The sequence below is a fragment of the Calypte anna genome, chromosome 1, assembly GCF_003957555.1.
Source record: "Calypte anna isolate BGI_N300 chromosome 1, bCalAnn1_v1.p, whole genome shotgun sequence".
In the NCBI taxonomy this organism is placed as follows: domain Eukaryota; kingdom Metazoa; phylum Chordata; class Aves; order Apodiformes; family Trochilidae; genus Calypte; species Calypte anna.
The window spans coordinates 116,675,921-116,689,053 of record NC_044244.1 but is presented as its reverse complement, the minus strand read 5'-3'; the positions used below and the strand labels follow the sequence as shown (position 1 = coordinate 116,689,053).

The following is a 13,133-nucleotide window of genomic DNA, read 5'->3' as shown; positions in this document are numbered from 1 at the left end:
AATATGTTGGCTATGAATATGCACCCTAAAGTTAAGGTACATGCACATACTTCATCTGAATTCAACTGAGTATTTGAATATAAAATTAATTGGGATGTCAAACAGGAGCAGGTTCTTATATAACAGGTAACTGCTATTCATTTCTTCTCAAACTTTAAATAGAAAAATATAGCTTCTTTCTCTCTCAGTAATACTATTCAAGGCCAGGAAGACAATAGCAGTTGAACAATATTATGTCAGATATGATATAGTATAAACAGTTGCAGGGAGCAAACTCTGGTCTGCAGACCAAGATGCTCAGAACAGTTCACATCCACCTAAAGTGAATTGGCTGTGCCCACACACAAAGCATTTGGCCTGAGTCTTCTCTAAGGTCCACAGGGGATCTCTAAAACCATAAGAAATTACTTTTTTTGTAGTTTTTAAGTTCACAAAATTGAAGATATATAACAATCCATCACAAAGGCATACTTTTACAGCATGACCTGGAGTGTGTTTCATCCTTTAACAAAGGGGCTTAGGACATGCAAGCCTCCAGGAGTGATAACACTACGTGTTCTACAGACTACTAAAACTTCATTTACTAAATTTTCAGCCTTAGACACAGCAAGTTTGCTAGAACTAGAAAGACACAGAACATCATCAGACTTCTGCATCAGCTCATGGGAGATCATGAGACTCCAGCTGTACTATGGGGGATGGTATTGAAAGCTTCTTACAAGCCTATAGCTATCCTCTGCGAATTCTTTCTTTCTTTTTCCTCCTTGTATATATGTATTCAGTATCTATAGTGATCACATTGTATTTTCTGCAATGATCATCCATAATGAACACAAGTAATACGAAACTGAGATGAAAAATTTGCAATATATGATCACTGCATTTTTTCTATAAACAGTTTGGAAAATCTGTGTGTGGAAAATCATCAACTCATCAACTCCCATCATGCAAAAAGTGTCTGGAAAATGCTTTGCTTATTAATTACTACAACTTTTCCCATAATGACTGAAACCTCATATGACAGCAAAATCAGCACTTACTGCGGTCAGTAATGATTGTTCTGGCCTCTTGATTGCTTGTCTTGTTTTTTAGATTTTGTGCTGCAGTTATTAGTTCATCCAGTTGGGGACGTCTTTGCTCCAGATCCTGTAGTATTGCCTAGTTGCACACAAATACAGAGATAAAATAAATATAAAACAAAGAGAAAATAGCATGTAGAACAGTTGAGAAGACCGTATATCGGGATCTTTTTCTTGTTGCCAGCTTGATTTAAAATAGATTGATCCTTTGCTGTTTCAAATAATATGAAGAAGTTGGTGTACACCTTCCAAATGTTGTTATTCTTAACATAAAAATACCAAGTATAGCCTGTAATAATAATTTGTAAAGAATCTGTAAAATTAAATATAAAATGACAATATTTCTTCATTTTTTAACCCATCAAATTATGCAAAGGTAAGCTTTCTTCTATGAAGCTATAGGATATTATTCCTCTATATTCTAGATTTTACAGTGTATTTTAAAAGATTCAGGGATTTACATTCTTACCAGAGCAGGCAGAATTTTCCTAGAAAATCATGAATATAATTAGAATCATAGAATCATAGAATTGGCTGGGTTGGAAGGGACCTCAGAGATCATCGAGTCCAACCCTTTTACCACCGTTGCGGTTGCTAGACCATGGCACTGAGTGCCACATCCAGTCTCTTTTTAAATATCTCCAGGGACATTAATAATATTTGATTATTTAAAAACTGTTTATTTTTTATCTATTGGTTTAAAATGCTGTAAGACTCTTAATGTTCCTTTTTCTGTTCTGGCACCTTACTTAGCAAAGAAGTATTTTAAATTCACAGTAATTTATATGTTAGGCAAACAGATGCATAAAGCCCAAGAAATCTGACTAGAAAGTAAGAAGAAAATCTAGAGTTTATTACATAGAAAAAGATGGGCTTCAGAATAATAAATTGTGGGTTTTAGGAGGTAATAAGAACTAAAATACAATAGGGTTAGATGTAATGAAAATGAGAACTTGAGAAAAACAAGAAATATAAGATTTTTCCATATATTACTTTAACTTATTTTGAAGGATTAGGGGTGAGCAAACAAAGAGTCAGTTCTATGATTTTCCAGATAAGAAGCATCCAAGCATGTATTTAAAAGACATTGACCAAATCTAGCAACTTTAGGTATCTATCACATAACTTCACAAAAAGATGCTTGTTGGATTTTGTCTTAGGAGCTGTAATTAGAAATATCTATTAACAAATTAATTCCAAATTACATTTTTCTGCCAAGAATTTTAAGTTACAAGAACACAGCAGTATGTTGTTGGACAGCCAGCTATCAAGGTGACAGCAAAGATTAGCAGCAGATTTTTATTTTTCAGGCTTTTTATGAGGACACGAGTTAGATAATCTGTGAGCAGGTTCACCTGACTACTGAATATGTACATTGAGAATTTTATTGTCATAAAACTCTTCCAGTAGTTTGTCTTACCTTTCCCCCTTAAAATTATTTTATTCTAAATAATCCTCCCTTATTTCTACAAGCTGATAGTCAATGGCTTCAGTCGATGGAAAAGATTTGCACAGTTGGATCTTAAATTTGGTCCAACCTGAGATGACAGTTATATAATTTCACCAAGTTGAAGGTGATAGTAGATAGTATAGATACATACTAGCTCGATAGATAGATATCTATAGTATAGATAGATAGTATAGTTGAAGGCCTAGTATAATTTTATGTTCAACAAGATTAACAAAAGCGCATGAAAATATCATTTCCAGTAACTACAGGATGTACCAACATGACCAAGCTCAAAACTCTGCAGAGTTTAATTATTTTCAGTTACAAACTCTTTAGAAAAGAAAGGTACTATTCAAAACAAACATCTGGCTAGACATGGTAAAAGTCTTTGATTTCTGTGTCAGAAGTTCTTAAAAAAATCCATTGTAACTGGCTTTCTAAACTAATAGACAAAAGTTTGGATGGTATATTTTGTCTTCAGTACTCATTAGACTGTAAAAACAAAGACAGGCAGTTAAAACAGAAGACTGGATAATTAACAGAAGAACACATTTCTCTTTAGAAGTCTCTCCTTAGTGAAAGCACTTAAGAAAAAGGAATAAAATCTATTGATGCTGTTGCTACCTCTAGATATCTATATGTCTTCAAAACTACATTTTCTAGGAAGACAAACTAACGAGTGACATGAATTTCACAATAGAAAAAGCAGTTCCAATGCAGCCTAACAACATCTGCATTATACATATTGCCAAAATGGACTGTGGAGAAGGAACATTAAAATATGTACAACATGGTCAGAAAATTGTCTGGTCTCCAAAATAATACTTTCTTTCCTCTCTCCTTCCCCTACCTAGAATCTGTTTAGAAGAGAAAAAGCAAATGATGTGACTCTAAGGTCTTAAAAAAACACTGACTCTAAACCATTCCCTGAAGTTTCCTGAATATAGTTTTGGTATTCACTATTTGATATAGTGAATAGGAGAATGATTTATCCTGCCTGAGTCTTCAACCAGACATCAAATGCTATGTTTGTACCAGAGAAGAAAGTTTCTGCTGCATGAAATCCAGTCAGATACAAAGCAACACTTAAGGACTGCTCAGTAAAGATTTGCCAGAATGAGAGAATGGAAGTGACATACGTCTCAGTGCTGTAAACAATGATTTACCCACAAGACCCATCAGCAGTTCCTGAAGTGGGCACTTAGGAAACCTAGAAATGCCTCTTTGAAGTCAGTCTTTCTAGCTCTGCTGTTTCCTCAGGGACACAAGAATCTTGTCCCTGAATGGAAGGTGAGGACATATTTCCCTCTGCCATCTAATGTGAACAAAATTACTTTGTGCCTGATGTACAAAAGTGTATTTTCAAAAGGTCAAGAAGGACATCTTGAAACCCTTACACTATAAAGGGTTATGAACATTCTTGGACCTGTCAGGAGCCAATACTAGAACAGATAGTTTTTTCCTGGTCTTAGAGAGGTAAGCACAGAGATTAAGAAAAAAAAGTTCTCAAAGTAATATATTCTTTCTTTGATTTAATACGCTGTCTGAGAAGGTTACCCAAATGATGTTCTATTTCATCTGGCAAAACTGTATAAATTAAAATTTTTCTAAAGTTGTTACAATGTTTATTTGTATAATTTTACCAGTGGATATAATCTTAAAGACTTAGTAAATATATAATTCACATGGCACCTACGTTGCCCATACACATACAAACCGTGACAGAAACTTGGATAAAAATAACTTCTAAAATTCACTACCCCTGAGCTATCCTGTAATTCTGTAGTATTAAAGCAAACAGCACACGAAGTATTATTAAATTCAAGAAAATATTATATGACTTGATAATTTAATCAAACAAACTGATTTTGTGGTTAATAAAAATACAACTGATTATGCCAGAAAGGTAAGACCTTTGATGAACACAAAATAAAAGATTGCTAAATATGATTTTGAGGAAAACACTGAATAGTTTTAAAGATTTAGCTGAAACTATCTTAAAAAAAACCAACCAAACAAACAAACCAAAACATACATCAATATTAGGAGCAGGTCATATATAGACAAACTTTTACTACTTCAGCCAAATACTTAATGTTTTATACTGGGTCCTCAACAGAAAATTAAGTAGAAACTATTAGCATTTGTTACAGCAGCCATGGGAAGAAAAAAGTTGGTCATAGTGGCACCCTTGTCTAAGCACAGCAGACCAGATGTCTCTGATCCAGAATGTGCTATACAAATGTGCTATACAAAAATAGCTAGTACAGAAATAAAAGTCACTATGAAATGATTTTCAAAATAAACTAAACAAATCTCTCTAGTTCCTCTTAAGCCACCAAAAGCACAGGTACACAGGCTTAGAGAGCCAGCCACAGTAAAAGGATTTATATTTTTAAGAAACATTTGTGATCTTGTTCAGATAATTTTCCTTTACTCTCATTTACCTAGTGCTCTGTAAAGGTATTATGTAAAACATTACAGACCACCTTTTCTTCAAGAAATATGTGTTTAATATGAAATATATTTCAACATAAGCATGTCAACAGTGAAGAAGGAAAGTTGATATCTATGACTGTACAAATAAATACTGAAACCTTGAAAGAGCTGTTCTTTCTCTTCCACAGATCTACGGCTGCAAATGTAATACAGTTTGGTGACAGTACAGTAATGGAAAGACTAGATTCAGTCATCAAACCTGCCTGCAGTTTGCTAGAAAGTGATGCTATTCCCTTTTAACAATCTTTCCACATTTCTGGACAGCAGCTGCTCAAAAGAAAAATCCAATTTTCAGGTTCCTAACTTTTATGATTTCTTTACACAAAATGGTGGTTGAGATATGGAACAAATTGTTTAAGTCAGCAACTGAAGAAACTTGTATGAAAACTGCTAAAAAATAACCTGAAAAACTGAAACAGGTGAAGCGTGACAAATTGTTGGTAAGACTTCAAGGTTTAGACTGTGAATTAAAATATTCTCTAGCCTTATAATATCCAGCATGCTGCAGCCAGCATATTTGTCACTCTAGCCATGTATTTAGTAGCTTATACAAATGATAGGATTTTTAAAAATTATCCAGTAGTTTTTAATTTTTCTCCCCCCCCGCCTTTATGGCAAGTGTTATTAATCAGGAATACTTGAATTCCACGGTGGTATCAAGTCTTAAACATGTAAATAATAATTTACCAGGTACTGATTATGGGTGTTTATTTTTGTATCAGAAGCAACTTTTCCCACACTGAAGCCAGGATTTTTCATCTCCCACTGCTTCAAACACAGAAAGGAGAGTTAAGTTTGCTGTTCTGCAGTATTATGTATGATTGTGTCTCGGTCTCTATGCATCTTTAAAAAGCTTCTGTGTCTACTACATAACTGCTACACTCTTAGGTTGAAAAAAGTCTCTGAAAACAAAGTTAAAATTCCATTGAAAAGGAAAGCTTGTTGGGTAAAGTAGGTCTCACAATTCACAATTCTCATCATAGTATTTTCCTGAGGAGTCTTCTGTAGCGGCAATGACTAACATGTCTAACATGTTAGACTAACATGTCTAACAATTTTTCAGTACATTTACGTGCTACCAGTCAAATATAATTTGCTATTTATTGCTGTTAGGTATACACACTTACAGTGTGATCTTAAAAATGATCCTTTGTCAAAAAGGAGATTTAGAGAAGACCTTTCATCTAAGAGCAAACTGGAAGCATTTTGTTATAAGCAAGCTACGGCTGATGAATAAAATTTCCCAACTGTTTGGGATGGTCTGTTTTGGCCCACTCCCAACCTTGTTTAATGAAATAAAACACTGGACTACAAGCAGAGAATTGAATGATTAATATGTGGATGCAAGAGAGAATACGTTCTTTTTATGAACCTATTCACTCCACCAAACTCAACATTATATTCTTAGAAAAAGCATAATTCTGTTAATAGCTTTCTCATTTTTAGACAAACTTTAAAAACAAAAAATTAAGCAATTACTTCCTAGTAAAATGTATAGCCATGACAACTTTTGCTTAGAACTAAGTTTCTTATGGCTGGTTGATTCTCTAAATATAAGATGTTATATACACACCTAGAGAGAAAGCTTTGGAAAAAAGCTTGCTAACAATTTCAGAAAATGCAGATACACAACACCTACAATTCATCTGCATAATAAAATTGGCTTTGTTAAGTTATTCCTCCCAAGCACAATTTGAATTTGTTTTCTTGTCTCTAACCAAGAAGGGAACATGAGAGAAAATTATCATTACCATACTTTCTACATTTAAACATAAATTTATGAAATAATGTAAGCAATATAATACAACCCACTTTGGTTGTTTGTTTGTTCTTTTAAAAAAACCCACAACTTTTGTTTTGGCTATTAGCTATTTTGATTTTCCCTTCCATAGTATGTATAGTTTTAGGAAATTAAGAACATCTGGAGTTACTCTTCAGCAGTGTTGCTAGCTGGTTCCTGTCAGCAAAATCAAAACATTAACAGACTGGACATTATTATTTGATTTTGCCTGACTGATTTACACATCTTAAGTTTTTATAAGCACATATTTTTATGCCCACATAAGTCCCACTCAGGAACTGCTTAAATAGCTCTCACCACTGTCTTAGTGACTATATCAGCTCCACCAATGATACTGTGGGAAAGCCACCAGTGACATCTTATCAGGTGTCTCTCTAGCTGCATGAAAAAGCATCACAAAACTTATTGCATGCTTTTTGTGACAGTCACTCAACAAGTTATGTTGGTGGCATAGCAAATGTCTGAGTCCTGTTCCTTTCCAACTTCTGGTTTATATTAGAATCATGAGAGTGAAAAGTGAAACATAGTGCTGATGAACACAAATAAAACCAAGTAGAATGGGGAATACTTAATTTGAATCTTCAATCTTTGACTACCAATGTAAGGTGATGGTGATGGCTAGAGCTGGGATAATTCCCACCTTTTCTCTTCTTCCCCTGCTCCCTGTTTGTCTGTAGAAAAGGATTTTGGGAGCAGGTGTTTCAAGGTCCCAAAGGAACTGAATTATAGAAGAGACAAAAAGATTAAAAATTGGGTGGGAAGATGCTTAAAAATCAGCAAGAAAAAGAACATGCAGCATGGATCAGTCACAAGTAAGGTACAAAAATGAGATTTCCTGAGAGGGCAGAAGTCAGCCAAGGTCTGCTGAGGTGTATTTTTTACGGTTGCCATAGACCACTAAATTGGGACACTAGAAAAAAATGGCATACACATAGGTTGCAAGACAAAGATGGGCATTGGTCTCTTCTTCCAAGAAACAAGCGATAAACCAAGAGGAAAAAATGTCAAGTTGTGCCAGGGTAAATTTAGTTTGGATAGGAAAAAAGTTTTTCACTGAAAGGGTTGTCCAGCACTGAAATAGGCTGCCCAGGGAAGTGGTGAAACCATTACCCCTGGAGATACTGAGAAGACATGTAAATGTGCTGCTTAGGGACGTGGCTTAGTGGTGGACTTGGAAGCTAGGTTTGCTGTTGGACTTGATCTTAAAGATTGTTTTCCAATCCAAAAGATCTTATGTCCTTTAAGGAAGCCACACTAAATAACTTAAGGGATAGGAGCCAGTTGTAGGAGCTACAGAACTTCCCCAGTTTCTGTGTTCCCCGGGAGAAAAAAAGTCTCCCCACACACAGCTACCTTTTGTGAAATGTGAATTTGCAAAAGCTACTACTTCATTTATCCTATACAATTATTGGTTTTCACATGAAGGATTTTTCCACTACACTTACAAGTGTGAATAAATAAGAAAACTGAAAATAGCTGTTCTGCTCTGTTATGTTTCTCAAAGTTGAAGTTTTAGTTCTTTTCTTTACCCTGTGTTTTGGGTGATGGTGACACTTAACTCTTTTTACCTGAGACTGATCCAATGAAAAATGAACTCTTCAATGGACTCCAAAAGCAAAACATTGCATAAAACAATTTTGGGTAAACATAATATTATATTACCAATATAAGCAAAATAAACTTGTATCTTGTATTTTTAGCTGGATTTTTTGTTGGTGGATTTTTGTTTGTTTTTGTTTTTAATAATAACTAAGATATTTTTGTGGGGAATGAAAGCTAAAAGGCTGACTAAAGATTGCCCACAAATTATCCAGTTTTATAGGGAAAAAATTATCCTGGATCAATTTTGTGCTCTGAAAAAACAATGCAGAATTCTTCAGTTTTTGCTAGAGACTCTCAAATCTTTGATTACTTTTAACCAGAAGTTTTATCCAACAATAGCAGTGAATGACAATTAAGAATAAAATAGATTGGCACATCATCATTTGTTATACAAGGTTTTCTTTAGTACCTTATAACACTAGATATTTTTCTCAAGAATAACTTAAAATATAGAAAGATGATTTAATCTGGTTTGGGTTTTCTTTCAAAAAAGAAAACAAAAGCTGCAGTTACAATTGTTTCTTACAGCAAACTTAATATTTAGATCCTGGGAGACAAGGAGGGAGGAGTGGTTTTTATTTACCATGACTGAGAAAAAATGTTGGAATAACTTCAGCCCAGATCTAGTAACTAGGATCCTCATTCATACTCGTATCTCATCATCGTTCTGAATGTTGAGAACCATACAAACTAACAAGCCTAGTTTTGGTACCTAAACCTTTCTGACATATTCAGAAAGGTTTTACTCCTAGAGCAATATTTTTGCCTTTAATTTTTTGTTTTTGTTGCTTTTTTTTGCTGTGTAAACACACTGTATTTCATTGCTATTTACTTAATTAAGGCCAACATTAACACAGAAGGTAAAGGTAGAAATCTGAAGAAATCTGATGTTCATGTTTCATTAACAGTGAAGGAAGGAATGTGGACATTATGGAGGCAAAACACTGGTATACTATAAAACTGGATTATTAGGAGTTTGGACTGAGCAAGACTTACCTTTACAACTAATTTTGAAGAGGAAATATCAGGTTCTCAAATGCCAGCAGGAGTCAGTAAATTATTAACACCATCTTGTCTCAGTAGACATCAGTCTTTTGATAATACCATATTTAGCACTCAAAAATAATTTGCCTTTCAAGATATAAGAAGCTATGGGGTAGGTGGAGAAACAGATGTAGGTGCTGAGCAATTGAGTATCACTACATGTAGTTAAAATTGGAGCTGTAGTTGAGTTAGGTCCCTCAGTTATTCTGCTGTGTGAAGAGCAGGAGGAGAGTAGATGCCTCAGAGGAGAACTCAACCATTCATGGACTGCATGGAAACATGCCTAGCCACTGCATGACTAGCAAAAATACACACACACACACACAAGTCTTGTTGCAGGTGATGGGTGACCTTGTGACAAGAACCAGGTCCTTGCTTTCTCTTTCCTATCCTAAGATGTCTCACCTCTTTTCTAAGCCATGATGCCAATTCAGCAGAAGAGGCCCAAACTTAGCACCAACCTCAACAGCCTGATATTAGGGACATTTCTGGAATATTGGAGATAAGAAAAAAACTGGAAACAGATGACTGACTGCCTGGATGGGTGCCTCACCCACATATACACATACACACACACACCCTTTCAATATGTTGATGGAGAACACCTGGCAGAATAAAGCACATTGTCAGGGGAGGCAGGTGAAGGAGTGCTTACTGCTTACTAAAGGAGGATGGGCATCGGATATAAAATTTCTGCTGGAGAGTTTGGAAAGCTTCTATTAACTTGCAAAAGCCAAATGAAGAAGAGCAAACAGCCCTTTTGAAAAGCTAAGCGCCAAGAGCTGGGCAGGAGTGTCAAGGCTGGGAGACAGGTACCTCTACCTCCCAGAAAATTGAGGCTCATTTTAGACCTTTCTGTCATTTTAAAGTGCCTCCTTTCGGTCAATACAGCTTGCTGTAGAACAGAAATCAGCTCATCCTGAGGGCCACTAAAGACAGTTTTCTGATAATACAGTAATTAATTATTCAAACAATAATGTTAAAAAGATATATTGACTGGAAATTGAAGACATCAAAGTTCAAACAGAAAAAATTTAAATTCTTAGTATTGAGTCCATTTTAAAATTAGAGCAGATAACTAAAAATTTAAGAGATTTTTAATTAACAGAATTGTATAAAGAAAGACAAGAGTATTAGTTTTGTTAATATATAGTCAGACATAATTTTGAAGAGAAAGAAGAGAAATCCCTACATAAAATCCCCTGGATTATGGCTTCATAAATACTATATGATCATACCAGTTCTTTCTGACCTTCAAATCCATGAATCTACGAGAAATTAAGACATTTTTAATTGAATTTCAATTCATCTACATTACCACCTCATCTAAGAGGAATTTTCAACACCTGTTTCCTCAAATCAGTATAAGTCCTTGGTTCCCCCTACCTCACACAAATATAAGGTAGTTTAAATATGTTTAATTATTTTATGACTGAGAGCAGTGTTTAAGCTTAAAGTTAAGCATAAAACTGGAGCTATTTCTTGTTCAGACAAGGGCAGCTCTTACTACGAACAGTTAACGTATTTCATCTGTAACCATTGCTGCAGGCAGAAGGTGCAGACAGTGATTAGCAGCTTGCAGAGGAGCTACACAATTCTACTTCAGTGGAAGGAAAATTAACATTTTTCCTTTTCAGAAAATACAGCTTTATTACCTGAATGACAGTTTCAGAAATATACATGATATAAATAGAAAAGGAAGAATAACTATTAAAGTTGAATGACACAACTATAATAAAAGCAGGAACTAATAATTTGCTTTATACGTGTATTTTATGTATATACACACAAGGCTATATTGATATAGATACTGATTTTTCTGTGTGCCTTTGCAGTAACACAGATGAGACAAAAAGAAAATAAATTACTTTTCTTTCTCTGATTTCTGTTCTGTAACTGAAGAATAACCAAGGCCTAAGGGACTATCACCTTTAACATCACAGTCTGGTCAAAATAGACAAAGAGTATTTCTTGAGATACTACTACAACCCACTTAAGAATACAATAAATGTTTGTGGTAAAATGACAATAACCTTAGAATAAACTTCACTATTAAAAGCCAAGATCAAAATACCCTTCTATATACTATCTCTGTAAAATAGTTACGAAATAATGACATTTCTCCACAGACTATATTTTCTATGCATTTCTATTGTTTTATTGTTATAATCCTCTTGCTTTAGAGAAACAGAACTTGGTTTTTAGCCAACTTGCTTTTTTCTTGGGACAGAAGTATGAAAACAGGTGCAAAACTGAAGCAAGACAAACCTCTTTTAGGGCACGGCTCTAGGTGTTCCAGCAGAGACTCACAAATAGTGTTCTGAGCCTATAGCCCTCAGGGTTGACTAGCCTGGAATCAGTGCTGTTGCTCTGAGAGCAACTGATCTCTCTGCTGGCTAGCTCAGGACTGAGCTGAGCCTCTGCTTCAAGCTTCACCTTTTATTGGCCCCCTAATCCTGCTCATGTGCAGTGGGGGCCCGCTCTAATTAGGCACAGGTGGGCTTAACACAAGCTCATGCCCACTACCTGGGAATTAGGGGCACCTGGTTGCCTCATTTCACTACACAAAACTGTCTCTTCCAGTATATTTTTCTTTACACTTAGTTCTTATTATATTTCATCAAATATGAACGTTATAGACAAAGTACTTCCACACTTCCAGAAAGAGAGAAGCTGGTCTCCAGCCCCTGGCTAAGCTGTGCACATGTATTTACTCTCCCTTGTCCTACAAAAGATGGGCATTAGCTATATAAAAAACTACAATATACATTGCTTTGCATTAAAAATGCTGACCATATTCAGAAATTCACTACATGCAGCTCCATAACAGTGTCAGTCCTGGCTGAAAAATAACTCTGAAGATTGGATGAATGTATATCATCCATTTTTATAGTGCTGTTTTTCAAGATGAGAGGTCTTTTTTTTTTTTTTTTTTTTAATTCGCAGACCACTAAACCCAAGGGCTTGTGGCACTGGTTGCTAACAACTCTGGAGTAAAAAATGTTCATCTTTATTAGTTAATTCAACTTGATTTTCAGCTTTTCACTAACTTTTTCCATGCCAGTGAGGTATTTTTACATCTTACATTAACACAAAACTTGACATGAAGAACATTAGAGGTCTACAAAAAATTTTGGAATTATCATTCTCAAGTTTAACATAGTTAAAAACTTGGCAGTATCTTATCTGATCTGCAATACTTTCACTTTTTTGCTCAGTAAACTAGTAAGGTGCAAGAAAATGTCACACCATATAGAGGATAAGCTAAGGACTGAGGCAGTCAGTTCTCCAGCGGTTGAGATCCCAAATTAATTGGATGGCTGTGAAGACGCATCTGGGCCCTGTCTCCCACTCTCCCCTCCTGCCCCTTACCATAACAAAATCAGTTTAACTGAGAAGCCATACTGGGAGGTGGAAAAAAGAGCTTCCAAATGTGTTATATTTTTAAAAATTAATGATTTGTATCCCCCTATGGAACAGAGAACGTTGCTAGATTGTGACAAGCAGTTCTTCAAGAGCTAAATCCTGGATGGACTCCAAACTGAGGTCACTGTCTTTTTGCAAATTCCAAGCTGCAAAACTGGGAGATATTTTACAGTCTATGCCACTGAAAAATGTATCTTTCTCTGTATTTCTTTTCTTTTTTGTCTTTCTGACT

The 13,133-nt window shown here is 35.1% G+C and overlaps 1 protein-coding gene across 4 annotated transcripts in view; it reads right to left on the bottom strand.

Annotated features, from left to right (window-relative positions):
- DMD (dystrophin) overlaps positions 1-13,133 on the bottom strand; it is a 950,620-nt gene that overhangs the window by 274,647 nt on the left and 662,840 nt on the right. For all 4 annotated transcript variants that reach the window (XM_030448312.1, XM_030448319.1, XM_030448327.1 and 1 more), the window contains exon 52: positions 1,041-1,158. In XM_030448312.1, the coding sequence (XP_030304172.1) occupies positions 1,041-1,158 (118 nt within the window). The remainder of the gene's footprint in view (positions 1-1,040; positions 1,159-13,133) is intronic.